Below are 20,565 nucleotides of genomic sequence, written 5' to 3'. Positions count from 1 at the left end.
CAAAAAAAATTTTTTTTGCAATGCCCTAATGTTCTGTTCAATAAACACAATATCATACGTCTCCCAACCTTTGAACGGAACGGATCGTTATATTTCACAGTGGTGTTCGGTGTGAAAATTTCAGTGAGTGAAGGTCATCCTTTGTTCGTTCGTTAGCTGCCGTTCTGCTGGTGCCGACAGTAAATCCAGTACATTGTTTTCGCTGGTGCGGAACAATCGACGTTGTTTGCAGATAAGTTTTGCTTTATTGTGTTTCCTCGTTTGCTTTCTTTCCTTTTCCCTACTTTTACTCTACCTTGTAATCAAATAATAAGACACATTCCCGTTTATATAACGCTCTGCCCTCGTGCTTAAATGGCCGAGGGCGAAATACCATCTGATGTAATCATGGAAGTCCCTGATCCCCCTAACACTCGCATTGCTCCCCGTATAAAGCAGTACCCAGAAGGTTCCTCTGGGCCATGGGTGGTACATTTTCGGACCGGAGAGAAACCGGTTAATATATTAAAACTTTCTCGAGATCTGACTGCTAATTACCTGGCCGTAACTCAGATAACACGTGTTCGGGCAAACAAGATACGTGTTCTAGTGAATGATCTTGGCCAGGCAAACGCGATTGCTTGCTGTGAGCGCTTTACGCGGGAATTTAAAGCGTATGTGCCTTGTGTGGCCGTAAAAATCGATGGGGTAGTGTCCGAACCGGGCCTGAAATGCGAAGAACTGTTGGAGCACGGGATTGGCTGCTTTAAGGACCCCTTGCTTGAACAGATTAAGATCTTGAAATGCAAACAATTGAATACCGCAAACACCGAGGGAGGTAAGACTACCTACTCTCTATCAGGCTCGCTTCGGGTGACATTCGCCGAGTCCTCTCTTCCCAACTACATCCTCCTTGACAAGGTTCGCCTACCAGTTCGCCTGTTTGTACCGCGGGTCATGAGCTGCAGCAATTGCAAGCAGTTGGGCCACACAGTCACGTATTGTGGAAATAAGAAACGATGCGGCAAATGCGAAGGAGAGCATGAGGATGACTCTTGCGACAAAGAAACTGAAAAGTGTATTTGCTGCGGGGGCCCTTCACATGCTCTTAAATCATGCCCTGCGTACAAGCAGCGCGAGGATAAAATTAAGCGCTCCCTTAAGGAACGCTCGAGGCGTTCTTATGCAGAAATGCTAAAGAATGCTTCGCCATCTGTCCTGTCCGAAAATCCCTATGCTGGTTTGGCTAACGTTGAGCAAGAATCTGACGACCCACGAGAGGTTAACCCAGGGGAATCGAGGAAGAGGAGAAATCTAGCCTCCCCTAGATTGTCTCGTAAGGGTGCCAAGGTGTCGTCCCCTCAGAGTGCGCCAACAACATCTAATAAATCCAACGGAAGTGCTACCAAAAATCCGAAGCAAGTTGCTCCAGGGCTTGGAAACTTTAATTCTAACAAGGAGTACCCACCACTTCCAGGGACACCAGAAACCCCAAGTGTCCCTCTTTTTCAAACAGACACTCAGTCCAGTAATGGACTAATGAATTTTTCTGACATCGTGGACTTAATTTTCACAGCTTTCAATGTTACTGATCCTCTTAAAAGCCTTCTGATACGTTTTCTCCCTATAGTGCAAACATTTTTGAAGCAGTTGACTGCTAAATGGCCCCTCCTTTCAGCGATCGTATCCTTCGATGGCTAAGTCATCAAACGAGGTCACTGATTCGATCACTGTCTTACAGTGGAATTGCAGAAGTATCCTCCCGAAAATCGATTCCTTCAAATTTTTACTAAACAGTTTAAAATGTGATGCTTTCGCATTATGTGAAACCTGGTTAACTTCCGATATAAATATCAACTTCCACGACTTTAATATAATTCGTCTGGATCGAGAAAACCCCTAACGGAGGAGTACTTTTGGGGATTAAAAAGTGCTATTCTTTCAACCGAATTAACCTCCCTTCGACACCAGGCATTGAAATTGTCGCTTGTCAAGTTCTAATCAAAGGCAAAGACCTTTGCATTGCTTCTATCTACATTCCTCCTAGAGCCTCGGTAGGGCACCGAACGCTTTGTAATATCACGGAATCCTTACCGGCACCGCGGCTAGCTCTGGGAGACTTTAACTCGCACGGTACGGTATGGGGCTGTCTTCATGATGATAATAGATCAACATTAATCCAAGATCTTTGCGACAATTTCAACATGACCATCTTAAACACGGGAGAAATGACGCGGATTCCTACACCCCCAGCACGCGCGAGCGCGTTGGATTTATCGCTTTGATCGACATCGCTACAGTTAGATTGCATGTGGAAGGTTATCCCTGATCCCCACGGTAGCGATCATTTGCCTATCGTAATTTCAATTGCTAACGGTTCAAGACCATCGGAAACAATCAATGTCTCGTATGACCTCACACGGAACATTGATTGGAAGAGTTACGCGACCGCGATATCCGTTAAAATCGAATCCACCCAAGAGCTTCCTCTGGAGGAAGAGTACAGGTTTTTGGCTGGTTTGATTCTCGAAAGTGCGAATCAAGCTCAGACTAAACCAGTACCCAGCGCGAATACCCATGGACGGTCTCCCACCCTGTGGTGGGATAAAGAGTGCTCAGAGCTGTACGCGGAGAAGTCCACTGCATATAAGGCCTTCCGGGAAGACGGGTTACCCGCTAGCTATCAGCAGTACGCGTCGCTAGAAAGGCGAATGAAGAGTTTAATGAAAGCCAAAAAAACGCAGTTATTGGCGCCGGTTCGTCGACAGGTTAACGAGAGAAACAGCGATGAGCACTCTTTGGGGTACGGCTCGACGTATGCATAACCGAAACAGTACCAACGAGAACGTGGAATATTCAAACCGTTGGATATTCGCTTTCACCAAGAAGATCTGTCCGGACTCTGTCCCGGTACAGAAACCGTACCGCGCCGCGTCTCCTCACGATACCGCGAACGAAACACCGTTTTCGATGGTGGAGTTCTCACTTGCTCTCTTATCATGCAACAATAACGCCCCAGGGTTAGACAGAATCAAATTCAACTTGCTGAAGAATCTGCCTGACACTGCAAAAAGGCGCTTGCTGAACTTATTTAACAAGTTTCTTGAGGGTAACATTGTCCCTCTTGACTGGAGGCAAGTGAAGGTCATCGCCATTCAAAAACCAGGAAAACCAGCCTCCGACCACAACTCGTATCGACCGATTGCAATGCTGTCCTGTATTAGGAAGTTGTTCGAGAAAATGATCTTGTTTCGCCTCGACAATTGGGTTGAAGCAAATGGCTTACTGTCAGATACACAATTTGGCTTTCGCAAAGGCAAAGGGACGAACGATTGCCTTGCGTTGCTTTCTACAGAAATTCAAATGGCCTATGCTAATAAAGAGCAGATGGCATCAGTCTTCTTGGATATTAAGGGGGCTTTTGATTCAGTTTCTATCAATATTCTGTCAGAGAAGCTGCACCAGCATGGTCTTTCACCAATTTTAAATAACTTTTTGCTAAACCTGTTGTCTGAAAAGCACATGCACTTTTCGCATGGCGATTTAACAACATCGCGATTTAGCTACATGGGTCTTCCCCAGGGCTCATGTCTAAGTCCCCTGCTCTACAATTTCTACGTGAATGACATTGACGATTGTCTTGCCAATTCATGCACGCTAAGGCAACTTGCAGACGACGGGGTGGTCTCTGTTACAGGGGCCAAAGCTGCCGACTTGCAAGGACCATTACAAAATGCCTTGGACAATTTGTCTGCTTGGGCTCTTCAGCTGGGTATTGAGTTCTCCACGGAGAAAACTGAGTTGGTTGTTTTTTCTAGGAAGCGTGAGCCGGCGCAATTCCAGCTTTTATTAATGGGTGCAACGATCAACCAGGCTTTCACATTTAAATATCTCGGGGTCTGGTTCGACTCTAAAGGTACCTGGGGATGTCACATTAGGTATCTGAAACAGAAATGCCAACAAAGGATCAATTTTCTCCGAACAATAACTGGAACATGGTGGGGTGCTCACCCAGGAGACCTGATCAGGTTATACCAAACAACGATATTGTCGGTGATGGAGTACGGGTGTTTCTGTTTCCGCTCCACTGCGAACATACACTTCATCAAACTGGAGAGAATCCAGTATCGTTGCTTGCGCATTGCCTTGGGTTGCATACACTCGACCCATACGATGAGTCTCGAAGTGCTGGCGGGCGTTCTTCCGCTAAAAAATCGATTTTGGGAACTCTCATGTCGATTGCTCATCCGATGCGACATTCTGAACCCGTTGGTGATTCAAAATTTCGAGAGGCTCGTCGAGCTTAATTCTCAAACCCGTTTTATGTCCTTGTACTTCGACTACATGGCACAGAGCATCAATCCTTCTTCGTACAATCCCAACCGTGTCCGTTTCCTAGATACGTCTGATTCTACTGTATTCTTCGACACATCCATGAAGGAAGAGATTCATGGAATCCCGGACCATATACGCCCGCAAGTGATCCCCAATATATTTTATAATAAATTCCGAGAAGTCGACTGCGACAAAATGTTTTCCACTGACGGATCAAATCTCGATGGGTCCACTGGCTTCGGTATCTTCAGTAATACTATCACCGTTTCATTCAAGCTCAATGATCCTGCTTCAGTTTACATCGCAGAGTTAGCTGCAATTCAGTACACCCTTCGTGCGGTGAAGCCTAAAAAGCAATTCCCGTATTTTCTGGGGAAGATACAGGAGTCCTTGTGTACGTTATCTGAAAAATCTTATCAGATTACCTTTGTTTGGGTCCCCTCTCATTGTTCTATCCCGGGCAATGAAAAGGCCGACTCATTAGCAAAGGTGGGCGCATTAAATGGTGACATATACGAAAGACCAATCTGCTTCAACGAATTTTTTAGTATTTGTCGTCAGAGGACACTCAACAGTTGGCAAACCTCGTGGAGCAATGGTGAACTTGGACGATGGCTACATTCCATTATCCCAAAGGTATCAACGAAGCCTTGGTTCAGGGGGATGGATGTGGGTCGGGATTTTATTCGTGTAATGTCCCGACTTATGTCCAATCACTACACCATGGATGCGCATTTGCGGCGTATTGGGCTTGCGGAAAGTAGTCTGTGCGCTTGTGACGAGGGCTATCACGACATCGAACACGTTGTCTGGGTATGCGCCGGGTATTGTGAAGCCAGGTCTCAGTTAAAGGAATCCCTTCGGGCCCGAGGTAGACCACCCAATGTACCAGTCCGAGATATGCTGGCAACTCGTGATTTCCCCTATATGTCCCTTATTTATACTTTCATAAAAACGATAAATATCCCAATTTAGCCCCTCTCTTTTTATTTCTCGTTTTTAGAGTTTCCTCCTGCCTTGTGGAACCGATCAGCTCCAGAGTGCCACTATGTAACCGCCGTCGCCCTTACCACTACGCCTGCATAGAAGGAAACTGAAGCGAGAGCGACTCGAGGTCCGATGACTTTTGAAGAATTGCCCGCGGGTCCGAAGAATACCATCCGCCAATCCGATACTCGACGACTTACTAGACTGAGGCGCAAATTTGTTTCGCTGATACACCCCCCCCCCCCCCCCTAAAGTTGCAAGTTTTGCTTTACTTTCCCTGTCACCATACGCCTTCTCTCCCCTGTCCTTGATACAACTGCTGCTACACTGATGTGGAAATAAACCCCCCTCTGAATATCTTGACCAAGCATAAGTTTTCGTTAAAAAAATCAAATTAGTATTCTGCATTCCTAGATTTAAGATAGCTATAATTTTTACTCTTTATTGAAACTCTTGTTCTCCATCTTGTAAATAGAATTGTATCCCTAGTTTTAAGATATCTGTGAAATTTCTCATAAATATTTGTTCCCCCTTTTGTGTACTAAACTATATTGTTAGTTATAAGATAACTGTAAAATATTTCGTAAAAAACTATTACTCCCCCTCTTGTATATCAAACTGAATCCCTTGTTTTAAAATTTTTCATAAAAAAATCTTTTGACCCTCTCTTGTATATTGAATTTTATTTCTAGTCTTTGTAAGCTGTAAACTTTCTTTTCTTTAGCAAAAAAAAATTCAACATTGTAACCTCCTAGTTTTAAGATATCAAAAATGTAAAAACAAAAGAATTTGGCACCGTCAAGCTAACGCATTTGTGCCTATCAAATAAACGAAATGAAAAAAAAATAAACACAATAGTTTTTGAACAATTGAAAATCTAATCAAAAGTTTTTTGATCATTTCTGTAGTGTTATAAAATGAAGTAAATCGATCGGAAAAGTATTTGTGATTCAATTTTGAATGCCACGCAAATTTTCGCAACAATTTCTTTTGTTTTCAGATTGCGAAAAGGATACTAAAATCGGTTGTCGGCACCCAAACATGGTCGGTGGTCGACACCCCATTGCTAAATTCTCTATAATCTAATCAATATGGGTATTTTCGTAACGAGATTGACGGGTACTTGCCAAAGAACGGTTTTTGGCACCATTTTGAAAACCATGACTTCCGGTTTAGCGGAAGTCTCTATATCCCAATCAAAATTGATATTTTCCGTTTCTATGAGTCGATGCCATTTTGAAATCCAAAATGGCGACATCTTCTCTATTCCATAAGTACCCACATTGGATGTTTTCAGATGTATCTATTTGTTGTTCGTTAATCATGACAATCAATGGCAAGAAAGCACTGCTTTTTGTAGAGTCTTCTATCAAATTTATTCTACGCCGTTTTCATATCAATTTGTCAGAAGTCTTTGTCATTGTATTGGCTATTTACAAATACACAAAACTTTCGCCGAGATACACGTTTGTTTAGAATTATTCGAATTTTTTCGCGCACGTTTGCAAATTGGAGTTTTTTTGTTTGTGTTGGTGAGGGGGGTTATCCTCTACGGCGGTGGTCAGCTATTCTCGTCCGCGTCTCGTATCACCTATTTCCGCAGTCTTTGTCCCTTTGTTATGCGACTAATTTCTATTCCGACCTTATTTTAACACTCTTTGCAACCAATTTTATTGTTGTAAACTGCTTTTCAAATTTTCAAACATGGCAGCTTTCTTGGGGCTTTCTATGTTGATACTTGAGTCAGAAAACTTGTCGAATGGTCGATGTACAAGAAATGGATCCCCTTAAATGGCACCAACCACAACAATAATACACAAATGCAATTAGGGGTAATTTCTTTATTTCACTGTCACATCTAGCGGCCAAATGTCAATATGGAGTCAAGGGTCAATTTTCGGCATTCGCTTTGTCCAGCAAAACGTCAGTCAAAACCAGATGTTAGGAACTTGTTTACAGCTTGATTCCATCCTTGTCGGCATCGGATGCGTACTTCTCGACGTACTTGTTGTTGGGGTCGTACTTGGCCTTCAGGAGCTTCCACTGTTCGGGACGGTTTTCGGTCAGATTCTTGATAACCTTGGTGCTGGTTTCCTTCTGCTTGGGGCTACATTTGGCGCAGTCATTCTCCAGAGCATCAGGCAGAGCTTTCTTCAGCTCGTTGACATCCGGGGTACAAGCACCTTCGTCCATCAAACACTTGAAGTAGTTAGCGAATAGACGGTCCGACTTCAGGATCTCATCCGTGTCGACGCTGTCGTACTTGGTGGTGTACTTGTCATCCTCGGCAGCAACCAGGACAAGCAAGGCCAGAGCAATAACGATGAGCTTCATGGTGATGAGTGTTGGGATCAGCTGTTGTGGAATTGAAATCGAATTTTGATTCATTATATGAGACGACCAACTTCTCTCCAGAGCTAAAACTTACCTTTCTCGGGATGAGGTCCAGAATCGAACTATACTTTTACCGGCTTTCCCCCGGCTTTATATACCAGAAATCTTCCAGCTTCTTTCTATCATCTATCATCTTTCTATCCAGTGACGAATTGTTTTCTTCTCTATCTTTCGCCAAGCGAACCCGATCAGTCAGCATCTATGTGGCGAAAAAGTTACTGCAGTGGATTATAATGAAAGAGAGCGATGACCGGACGGGCCCCCTTTTTGTTCCTCGGTAATCGGTTCACTAATCAAAGTACCTAACATTGATTACGTAGATACCGAACATGTTATTAATTATTTATTCTTACGTCAATGAGTCGTTCGAAATTTTGCCCCATGATAATCGCGTACAATTTGCATACAGTTTGTTAATATAAATTTAAATCTTTGGATTTATCTGTGTTCCTAAAATATGTGAAATGTAATTCAGTGATCATCGATGAACGTAAATTTCAATACCGCTACAAAAACTACTATGAATAATATGTCCATTTCTCGGCCAGAGTTTTTTGCGTATCTTTAAACCTACTGCGGTTTTAATTAATAAATTTAACATGAAGCTGCTCGGTTAACGGTTAACTCTCTAAAGAGGACCCTACAAAATATTGACAATAAATCATATATCAATGATTTATCAATATATTGATGATGTACGGTCATCTTGAAAATATTGATTCTGTAGAATTTTAATGGGATTACACTCTTGTTAATAAATTTATTAACAAGATTTCTGACTCGTGTAGGGTCCGCTTAAGAGTCGTGTAATTCACTGAGTGAATTACGTGAAATTACCAGATGATCGCGCAATCTAAACATTGCGCAAATTCAGGCCGGTTAAGGGATATTTGAATCAACACTGGGTTCGTCGCTTAGAAAGTCTTCAGAGACATAGTTTATTTTGCATCAGCTGAAACCCTTATCATCATGACTCTCCTTTCCATACAACTACTGTGGTAATACAACCGTCACGATTTTTTTTCTTTCACTTCCTCTTCGTCAGCCAGAGATCAAAAATTCATTCCTGGATTCTGCAAAACGGCGTTGGTTGAAGTGTAAAAAAAAAACTGTTCGCGTGTTCGCGGTAAACGTAAATTGATCCACATCAAAACTCAAAAAAGTTTGGGATTGTAATGAACATGACATTTGAGCCCCCCTCACCCTTCCCTCTAGGCGAACAACAAATTTGAAAACGATTTGATTAAGAGACCTCCAACCAGGCGACCTGTACCAAATCTTTGCAAAACTTGAAAAAGAAGATATGATACACTTAAGCATCTCAACAGATGATTGATGGATATTTTTTGCTCGTTTTAGCACTCAGCTACAATCGCAGATCCAACAGCTGTGCGGGTCAAGTTTTAATTTAGCCTATCGCCCGATGATTCTAACTTCGCTTTGGTCTTGGTTGATATACAACTGCAGGTGGGATGGGGGGAATCTATTTTCAGGATCACCAGCAACATATTGAGGCTCAGTAAGCCCGTTTAGCAGCTGCTTGTTCGTTGGTAGTACTATTTTTTGTTTAGGAGAAACTATGCACAGTCGTGTGACTTTAACATTCGTTACAACCTGAGCAGCTGCTAGTGTTTATACTAGCTGAAGATGTTGGAGATTGTAGGTTAGATTTGATTTCAGGATCTGCCCTTGATGGGTGCATAACGTGGTTTGTATAATAGGTTTGAATTGAATAGTCAGGTATGACGGAAAAAGTCCTTCGACCAGCATCCTCCTCACAAGAACACCGTCAGAAGTACTCGAGAAGAGGTTTCTTACGCGTCGTGTTAGATGCTGCACTTTCTACATCTCGTGTATAGAGGGACTTTTCTACGATGATATGGTATTGCGAGTTTTTCCTTGGAGGAGTTACAACACTGGAAAGTGCAAAATGTTTTTAATAATTCACCTCCAAAATATTTTTAATGATAATTTGCGTTCAGTTGCATCACGGAGCTCGAAAATTCTCAGTACAGAATTATTTTTTTTGTAATTTAGGCGATTTTTTGGTAATGTATATACAAGCCTTAGGGCACTTTTTAGAAACCATTCAGATCACGTAAACAGTAATCTATATTTTAAAGGAAAACATCGTTGTGCAGCATCCCTTCCAGACAATTAATATAGATGCCGCACTCGATGGCTGAGTATATGTAGCTGAAATGTAACACGAGTATTTTCCAAACAAATCGCTGTCAAACCGAACTTAAACATTGTGAAGACTAGATGAAATTAGTATTATTCATCCACGAATTTTCGAATTTTCATTATCTTCCGGACAACTAATTAACCTTTGTTGGGTGCATTAGTCTATTTTTTAAAGTTCCGCATATTCCCAGCACTTTACCATTCTTTTTAAAGACCCACTTTACAACCGTATAGAAAAGCTATGTACAAAATTTAGTGGGGAAAGTGAGCAAAGTTCAGACTTTTTAAATAGTTTTATGCAAATTTTATTTGAAAACGAGAAAGACAAGCTTTTGGTATAGTACTACTGAAGTAAAAAACAACCTAATCCACCTAATAATGAGATAAGACATTACTAACACATATCACTGTTGGATCATTCATTAGTTTGCAGAACTCATACGAAACGGGCACCCAACTAGAACACCGTCCTGTAGGAATAAACCTAAATTGAACAAAATAAATTATAGCAAATCATTAAATAAAATAAATCAATTTAGTTTAGCTCCTTAAATTAAAAATTGGACAATATGTAAAAAAAGAATAAATTAAGTTGAGCGAATGAATATGAATGAAATGAAAAAAAGGAATGATTGAACAGAATTAATAATATTGATAATATGAAGACACTGAATCAACTGGATGAACTGGAAAAATAAAAATGAGAAAAATGACTAAAATTACTGAAATGAATGTAATGAACAATATGAATAAAAAGAATAAGATTAATTAAACTAATAGAACGAATTAACCGAATAAAACAAATAAAACGAAAAAAACGAATACAACGAATAAAACAAATAAAATTAATGAAATGCAAAAACGAACAATACGAATGAAACGAATAAAATTAATAAAACGCATAAAATGAATAAAACGGATAAAACTAATAGAACATTGGACATTCTTTTTCAATACACTCGATTAGACAATTGCTGCTGATCGACTGGAGTGTACTACATGATCATGTGGATATAGATGCTGCCTTTAACCTTTACAACTGCTGCTTGACTGTGTTGAAACATCCGTACCTAAATGCCAACCTCCTAGGAAGCCTCCTTGATCTAACGCCATGTTTCGGAATCTAAAACGTACTCGTGCCAAAGCTCTTCGTTCCTAAACAAATCGACGATGTCCTTTTCTCAAGCGCCTTTTTGCAATAGCCAGTAATGAACAGAGTAGAGTGGGGTCAAGTAGGTCAATTTTTTTTTTGGCGAGCTCGTACGATGATATTTTTGCACTGATTTTGACAATCAAGCACTCATTTGAAAAGTTATGCATCTGGCAACGTTTTGGCAATAATGATTTTATGCCGAGCTAAATATTTTTCAAGCTAATCTAATAAGACGAAGGTACATTTTTCGATGTTTTTAAAATTTGGGTGTACGATAGGTCACTATATTCGATGTTGAATAAAATCGGCGGTTCAACTTTAATTTGAAGCGTATGAATGCTGTATGAATACATATTTAAAAATTAATAACTCAAATAATAAATGCAATCCATTTACGTCATTCAGAAAATGTTGAAAAAACATTTTTAGCAGCTGCGTCGGGCTTTGTACTTGCAAATGACTTATTCGGTGTCATCGTCGACGCCACAGTGTAGAATTGAAGTTATGCGTTGCTGCTCACGCGGTTACAAAGCTGTGTGACAATCGCGCTTGCGCTACATAGCATTTTTTATTCCTTTTTTCTCTTTTTCGATTATCTACGTGAACACCTAAAATTATTATATTATTAACTCACGCGAAATATCTGACGTGCTTTCAGTGATGACGAGCACTTTACTTTCACACGAGCACGTAATGTTTCGAACGGAACCTTGAACTGTTTAGAGGCTGATCGAATACTGGCGCCCTCTGGAATAGATGCATTTACGTTCTATATGTCCTCTTCACTTCGATTAATGCTACTATATAGTCATTAGTCATACGCAGGGATGCCAACGATCCTGCAAGCTACATTTTTTTCGGTATATTTACATTTGCACAAGCCGTACAGCCCGCTACAGCGACGCATCACTACAGCTCTTGCCAGAACCGTAGCCAAACCGAGTACATTTTCCCGTACAGCAGTAGAATACATTTTTGTTTTGCTGCTGTACTCCGACTGCTCGGTGAGAGTGTGGCGTAGTAAAGTTTGTTCTTTCGCTTTGTACACTTTTCTCTGAATAGCCAAAGGGAGAGGCCCACACACGAAAGAGTTAATGCCGGTCGTGGCGTAAACGAACCGCATTCATTGTCGTCATTTGTGATTAAAAATATTAAAAAGTGTAAAATAAAGAAAGAGAAGCTGTACAGCTCGCGTCTGGTGGCTGTACTGGGGGCAGTATTTTTTGCCATGTTACTGCTTTGCTTACAGACAGCCGTACAGCGCTGGGCGTCCTGTACTAGCGAACGACAGCAGCGTTGTAAGAGAAATGAGAATGTAGGCAGATAAGTCCCCTATAAGTGAGATATTTTCATTACTTTTAAATAATTATATTGGGATGACGTCCCAAATCGTCGAACTGAGTCGGTTGAGATAGAAGATCTCGGAAAAAAAGCTTGAAAATTTGAGCGAATATTATACAGTTCTTTTATAAGAAATGTAAAAAGGTTTGAATTTAAGTCAAAGGTATTTCACAAGACGCTGATGGAAAAGAATGTTGATTCAAACTGCGGAAGTTGGTTTCCAACGACATCAGCTATTTTTCCTAATGAGCGAAGAGAGGAAAAAGAAGAAACATGATCATATTTGATAGTAGAAGCTGTTCTTTTGTTCTGCACTACTCAGCGTCTTGGAAAGGACTAGGGGAGGGTTGAAACCATCTTTTGTTTTTTTTGGATAAATCGACAAAAACTGCCATTCGATGATTGCTTATTTTTAAATTTGTTACTTCTGTTAATGCTTTATCAAATTACATCAGAATAAGCGGTAAATATCAATAACCAAGCATCACTATATTGATTTTTGTAACAGTATTCTCTTTGTTTCAACTCTCCTCGTACCGAGGTAAGTTGAAACAGCAATCAATGTGAGTTGATACAAGTAACCAATCACTTTAAATATTATCAAAACTTTTTCTAAAGCATCAAATGTTACAATTGTGTCATTTTCATTCGTTTACACTAAGATAATTCCTTAAAATGACATGCATTCTTATCATTATTTTTCACAGTGTATATCTATGTATAAACTGACACTTGTTTTGAAAATTATTGTTAGATTTTGATTACAAATGCAGAAATTACTGCACTTATCCCAATAGTAATAACAGTAAGATACTTTACCTAACCACTAATTAACTATAACTGTAAAATTAAGAAAATTGATTCCCATTTTTTCATATATTTAGTTACGTATTATTTTCCAACCACTTCCCCTAGAACATTCTACATTTATTAAAATCGTTCATATGACCAGTGATACTATTTATAACTACAAGTGATACGGAATTATGAAAACAGGTAATTTGGTATCCATATCGGTAGTATTTAGAAGTAAACAATTAGAACAAATGCATATTCCGTGGTTTTTTGACCTAGATCTAATAAATTGAGAACGTTCATCACTGTTGTCAATTCAAGAAAGAAGAATCTTGATTATTACTATTTGTTCAGGAACGTTTATGTGATTATAACATTGCCATAAGGCTAGAAGTTCATCATCGAGGAGAGTTGAAACAAGGTGTTTCAACTCTCCTAGGTCGAGAAGTAAGGCTTGATCCTCAATTTACAACTTATACATCGCAAAGATAGAAAGAAACGTATACAATTCATCAATGTTAACTCTTAGACTACATAATAGTGATATTTTCATGATCTAACATCACTTAATATCCTATTTATACCAATTTAAAGAAAATATCTAGAACTTACTTTTGCTCATTTTTTGTAGTGTGTTTACCGTAAATCATTTAACGTAGTTGACATGTATTGGTGGGTTTGTGGGCACGATATAAGTAGAACAAACGCATTATTGTTTATCCCTAACGGTACTGTTTCGCTAGTAATGGGCACTGTTTCAACTCTCCTCTGTTTCCAATCTCCTCGGTTTCCCCAAATTACAAATTTTATCTACTCGTGTTACATCTCTACTTGTTCACAAGATATCATTGGTGCTCAAGAACAGGTATAATATGGAATTATGCGTTTTCCGCAAATTTGTACTTTCAAGTCAGTTGACACGTCCCAGCCATCCTTTTTGATGGTATATACAAGTTGCAACTGAATAATACGTGTTTATATTCCACTAAAAAGTTGCAGAAAATCGTCATATGCGTACCAAACTGGAGGCGGTATACGTACATATTTAAATTGACGATATCTAACGATTTCTGATTTCTGACAACAATATGGACGTTAAGCGCGATAATTTCTAGTATGAAAGCGATTCTAGAGGATGTATTTACGATTCAATATCCGAAACAATCTCAGATTATGTACGATATCCATAACTAGTCTACGATTCCGGAACCTTATATACGATTCACTCTGATTCGTCGGTAAAGCAGATCAAAAATTAGGAACATTTAATAGACACATCAATCATCTCCAGCATAACCAAATACGTAAAAAGCGGAAGAGCGGGAGAAAAAAAAACAAATGCTTATTTCACCGAATTGCCAAACCCAACCCATAGAGTTCGTCTCACGTTAAGATGGGATTCGAACTTAAGACGCTTGGATTGTATAACAGGATTTACTACACAGAACTATTTTAATTAATACAAGAGTGACAATATTTCGTAATCATATCGTATCTTCAAGTAGCGAAACCCTTTTCCGATAAACAATCGTCATATATGCAGCAATCTTATTTTAAAGAAATGAGATAAATCGTAAGTAATTTCGTGAAATCGGGTTTCTAATATGTTGTGATATATTAAGTCGTATCTAACTTTTTAAAGTCATTGTGATGTATATCGAAGTCGTACATACGTTTATGTTGCTTCCTGACTATTCCCACACATAAGAAAGAACAATGACTTTATTAAGTTGTTAATCCGACATTGTAAGAAGTAAAACACGATCAAATGTGAGCGAAAATACGATTTTTAATTATTTAAATATTTGTCGCTATATGAATATAGCTTGTCAGTGCTCTACGACCAACTTCGATTCGACCACTATTTAACTAGAACATCAAAGCGATTTTGAATGAAAGGTCGTATTCAAATCATGTTTTAAGCAGTGATGCCACAAGTTCAGATTTATTTAAAAAGGTACAGATTTTTGAGACATTTTTGGTACAGATTCTGTACGGTACAGACTACAGATTTTTGTAAAAAAGTACAGATTGATACAGATTTTTTACATGACAACAAATTAAAATAATTTAACCCTGCGATGCATCCCAGTAAATATCAGGTAAACGTTGAGTTAGGCAGCAGTGATGGCAAGAATCTGAAGTGGAGCTGGTACTGAATGAGCTTGAACTAAAGCTGACATTAGAATAAGATATGTGAGAAACCTGCTTCCAGCCAATCAAAGGGATGATGTCTAAGTGAAAGCTGAGCGAATCTTCTCGGAATGCATACGTTTACTCTAACATGCTCCATTTGAATACCTGCAAATATGTTTCTCGCATTGTATTGAAATTACCAGCCCCATCTCAGCTTCTCGCCGCCACTCTGTTGGCCACCTTTGGTTGCACATAAAGTGGCAGCGAGAATTTAAGCTGGAGCTGATATTGAATTTACCCAGTCAAACTCATCCGGAATTCTAACTGGTTTCTTGCGGCATTCCAGCTCAAATAAAACAACCGAGTCAGAATGTCTGGTTTGATTTCCTCGATTGCAAAATATGTATAAAAAAATGTTTTTTAAATGTTTGGGTACAGAATTCGGTACAGATTTTTCTATAGAATAGTACAGATAGAAAAAATTTTTCAACTCCCGGTACAGATTTAACTGTGGCAACACTGGTTTTAATTAATATGAGTTCACAAATCAATTTCTGCAGACTAAAATCGACAGTCATAACGATTTTGACTCTTTCTAGACATCTTTACGAGCCTTTTTCTACATTGTTATAAGAGGGTTTTGCTGTGGCTTTAGTCCTATAGTCCAAAAACCATTACTTGGTTCGAATTGACCTAGTTCCCTTCACGGTGTCTCTGGTAGAACAATATTTAGACAAAAAAATAAGCATTGCTGAAATATTCGCTAATCGAATCCTTTTTTTTTTTTTTTTTTTTTTTTTTTATACCCTCCACTATCCCCCACACCAAAGAGCTCACACAGAGAGCCCCCTGGTAATGGACACAACAAGTAAACAAAAAGAAACGCGGAGATCAAAACAACAATCAAAATAATATGAAATCCCAGTGGAACTTAGTTCCTTTGAAGGGATTCACAAAAAATGAGCTTAATTTAAATCAAAAATTTAATTATTAACTTAATGATAACTTAATGATAACGTGGTTTAAAACAAAAAGGAAATTAAAGTAAATTTAAACTTATGAAGTAGGGAAAAACTAGCAGAAGCCAGAAAAAACCTACAGGTTTGAATGGTTGATACGCTTAAAATATATATTCGTTTACGTTCCTCAGTATATGCTGCTTAAGCTTGCTTTTGAAAAGAATATTGTTTGTTATAGCTTTTAATTCTATGGGAAGTCCTTAGATACTGCTCTTTCATCTGAGACTAAATTTGAAATTTTCTATGGGGGGTCTAGAACATTTTTAACATTGGGTGATTAAATCAATGAATAGTTCTCAAAAGACATCTCACTTTTAGGGCGATGAATTATTAGGCAAACATGTGAATTTTTCCGATCCGAACTATTTTGTATGTATTGTAAACAATTGTTCATAAAAAGCGGTATAATTGTGCTTTTCTCAATCAATATTCCAGCTCTAAAATTTTCTAAAAGGGAAAGTGCCAGATCGAAACCTTAAAGGATCACAACCAGTAATCGGCGGTCTGAGACTTAGTTTAGTCGTCTTGGTCAGCTGGTGGGAGAAAAAGGGTAATGTTCGCAAAATGTGTAGGAAGGATTATATGCCCAAACACCACAAATTGGTTACGAAATTTTTTCGGAACAGCCACGGTATTATTAAATTGAAGGGGATGCGGGTGTGAGGGTGATCCAAGGGAGAGAGGGGTGAGGAAAGAGGGAGATGGAAGGGTAAGGTGGGGGAAGGGGGGAGAGCGATGCAGTACGCAACTGCACATTCTAACTTCCATTCAAGACTTGGTTTGAACAAATTGGTTCAGTCATGAACGAAGCATCGATGTGATTTTGATTGTGGGATATGCCTGAAATCCGGAATTTCCGAAATTGTCGATAGTGGACAATGTATTCAAAGAATATTTGATTGGCAATCAGTGATCTAGACCTGCTAATCGATGTAATTTAATTATATAAATTCCAATATATTTTTAGTCTCTCATGTATTACGTTTGTAACGGTTTGTATGGGGAATTCCAGTGTGACCTTACTAACCAACCTGTAACTCCGGAGCTAAAAATCAGAACTGAATGAAATTCAAAAGCAGTGAAAAGAATTACTGTATCTTTCATTTGAAATCATGTTTGCAAAAATCGGTCAAGAATTCGCTGGGAAATAGGTGTGACATTAGTTTAGGAACTCGGCGAGTTCCCCGGGGGCATCCAGAACCATCATAGGTGGCCAATGTGGTCGAAGCTACTTTAATTGGTCATTACTGATCCAGACCCGCATATCCAAGTAATAGCCATCTCTGAGAAAATTGTGTGAGTATTCCGATTTCGACGAACTGAATCGAATGTTATATAACACTCAGCCTTCCGGGCCTCGGTTAAAAAGTCGATTTTTACAGTGATTGCATAGCCTTTCTTTATATGAGAAAGCAAAAATGAAACAAAAAGGTTTTCTGACCCTTTTTTGGTCGAAAATGAATACATATACTACTTTTAGTATCTAGACGGCATGCTGCCGAGAAAGAAAACACAAGGGAATACAAGCACTACTGTCTCCGTGGGTTCAGTAGTCCATTCGCCTCGAACTGATATAGCGTTAACAATTGCTCCGATATGCCTATGCCCGGGGCTGTGAAACTTGTCGACGAATCATGATATGATAGGTCGATAAGATTCAAAAGATTGAAAATATATGACCTATATGAAGAGATTATATTCCTTAGCCCGTATTATAATTAGAGATTACGATCACTTTTGTCGGAACTAATTACCGTTAAGCAACAATTTTATTACTGGTTTCTGTTGGTGTTATTTTTAATAGGTTGTTTTAATTGAATCGAAATAAGTTGTGCTAAAACCCCTACTAAAATAGCATATTTCCGAAGCTACTTCATTTACACCCACGTTAAACTAAACTTCTTACATTCGCCGCTTCTGTTAATGTTATTGGATTAATATTCTTTTATCTCATCCCTCACGCAATGTAACCAGTTTTTTTGCACCATACATACTGCCTTAGCTGGATCGGATGGTTTGGGTACCGAAAGATGGATACAAAAAAAACAGCATGTCGCTTGATAGAAAGATGATAGAAGGTAGAAAGAAGCTGGAACATTTCACGTATATAAACCCGAGGGAAAGGTAGCAGAAGTATAGTTCAACTCTGGACCTCACTCCAAGAAAGGTAAGTTTAGCCCAGGAAGAAAATAATTCGTCGTATCTAATAGATCGACTTTCGCTTCCTAGCTACTCCCGAAACTCATCATCATGAAATTCATCGTTATTGCTCTGGCCTTGCTGGTCCTGGTTGCTGCCGAGGATGACAAGTACACCACCAAGTACGACAGCGTCGACACGGATGAGATCCTGAAGTCGGACCGTCTATTCGCTAACTACTTCAAGTGTTTGATGGATGAAGGTGCTTGTACCCCGGATGTCAACGAGCTGAAGAAAGCTTTGCCCGATGCTCTGGAGAATGACTGCGCCAAGTGTAGCCCTAAGCAGAAGGAAACCAGCACCAAGGTTATCAAGAATCTGACCGAAAACCGTCCCGAACAGTGGAAGCTCCTGAAGGCCAAGTACGATCCGAACAACAAGTACGTCGAGAAGTACGCGTCCGATGCCGACAAGGATGGAATCAAGCTGTAAACTGGTTTTGACTGACGTTTTGCTGGACAAAGCTATATTGCCGATCATTGACCCTCGATTCCTGATTGATTGTGGACCGCTAGATGTGACAGTGAAATAAAGCAATTTATCTCCACTGAATATGTTTCTGTTTTATCTTTTTCGATTTAATTGTATTAGTTATAAATTATTGCGTTGGTATCACAAGTCAGTCGTCGTTTGCTCGAACCCTTCAATGTACAGTGGTCCAAAATGTGAATTTAACAGTAATTTAACTATTTCACGAAAAACCATAACTTAACCTACGGTTAGGAACGTTTTCGTATTTTGCAAGGCCTTTCTTTTCGTTTAAATAGCTATTTGCTTGGTTGTAATTTCAGAAAGATCTAAAATTAAACTATTTAAAATTTCGAGATAGAGCTCCACTTCCGTCAACGAACTTGTATAACAACACATTTTAAACAAATTTGCTGAAAACATACAAGCTCTAAATTAGTTATTGGAGGCGTTTCTAAGCTCTATCTTTCATTCCACAAGAGAAAAGGGGAGACCGGGGCTAGTTGGCGGTGTTTTCAGTTTTAATTTTTTACCCCTTTGATGTAGGTAGATCTTTGCAAAATAGAACACGTGGAATGAATGGACAGACTGTTGGCAACATCTCTGAATTTTATTAAAATGATTGATGCGTCGTCTCCATTTTAGAGACCAAAATATGTGACGCGGAAAACCCACACACTTACCCCGGCCCAGGGGTATGATGGCGGTATGTATGGATACGCCAAAAAATAAGCAATCAAATGGAAATTCAAATACTTCAGGGTTTTTTTTGGAACGTGCTGAATGTCTTGTCAAGAACACTGTACATTAACTGATATATGATATTATATTTCAGTCTCACTACCCCGGCATTTTGACTTTGACGCGTACTTCATATTCAAAAGCAAATTTTCGAAATTCTTCGAAATTCACAAGAAAAAGATTTTCTTACTTTGGGCAGAATTCCAGAAAAACAAATTTTGGATGACTATTTTTGCATTGTAAATAGTACCGCCAACTTACCTAATCCGCATATTTTATAGAAAACCATTTAAAAAATAACTTTTGTTTGTGGATAGCAGTAATATCTATACCGATACAGAAAGCTCTTTTCAAGTACTATCGAAAAATATAATCATTCGGGAAATAGATTGGAAATCAACCTAAATAACACAAAGTGTTTAAAATTTAGAAAATTTACTTGCTATGGTCGAAATGACAATATCACCCACAACTTCCACAAAACAACTTACCCCAACCGCCAACTAGCCCCGGGTTTCCCTAAGCTTTAGAGTGTATCTTAAAAAACAGATTTATTAATATAACTTGCAGGGTTTCAATTATGGTTTGTTTATCGTTTCTCTGCTGGCATTGGCATAATATTGTTTGTTGATAGTAGTTGCGTTACTATACAGACGTTCACGCTGACAGGGCATCGATTGTAACTCCGTGATGCCAAATTGCTTGCAGTTTCTTTAACCCTTTCATGCCCAATTTTTTTCTAGTGCATGTAGTGTTCCAAAACTATTTTTCCTTGAAAATGGCGGGGTCATGAAACACGAAAAGTCTTTTTGCATAAAGATATGTGCTTCC

General features: G+C 39.1%; 2 protein-coding genes across 2 annotated transcripts; one reads left to right on the top strand and one right to left on the bottom strand.

Annotated features, from left to right (window-relative positions):
- Positions 1-7,127: 7,127 nt before the first annotated feature.
- Positions 7,128-7,747, bottom strand: LOC131683195 (ejaculatory bulb-specific protein 3-like). The gene is made up of 2 exons (XM_058965033.1): positions 7,730-7,747; positions 7,128-7,656 (listed from the first exon to the last, which is right to left on the bottom strand). The coding sequence occupies exon 2, from the start codon at positions 7,633-7,635 to the stop codon at positions 7,255-7,257; it is 381 nt and encodes a 126-aa protein (XP_058821016.1). The 5' UTR covers positions 7,636-7,656; positions 7,730-7,747; the 3' UTR covers positions 7,128-7,254.
- Positions 7,748-18,572: 10,825 nt separating this feature from the next.
- Positions 18,573-19,038, top strand: LOC131683197 (ejaculatory bulb-specific protein 3-like). Its single transcript, XM_058965035.1, has one exon. It carries the CDS (start codon positions 18,577-18,579, stop codon positions 18,955-18,957), a length of 381 nt encoding a protein of 126 aa, XP_058821018.1. The 5' UTR covers positions 18,573-18,576; the 3' UTR covers positions 18,958-19,038.
- Positions 19,039-20,565: the final 1,527 nt, after the last annotated feature.

The sequence above is a fragment of the Topomyia yanbarensis genome, chromosome 2 (assembly GCF_030247195.1).
Source record: "Topomyia yanbarensis strain Yona2022 chromosome 2, ASM3024719v1, whole genome shotgun sequence".
In the NCBI taxonomy this organism is placed as follows: domain Eukaryota; kingdom Metazoa; phylum Arthropoda; class Insecta; order Diptera; family Culicidae; genus Topomyia; species Topomyia yanbarensis.
Note: the sequence above shows the minus strand (reverse complement) of the source record. Positions and strands in the feature narration are given on the sequence as shown.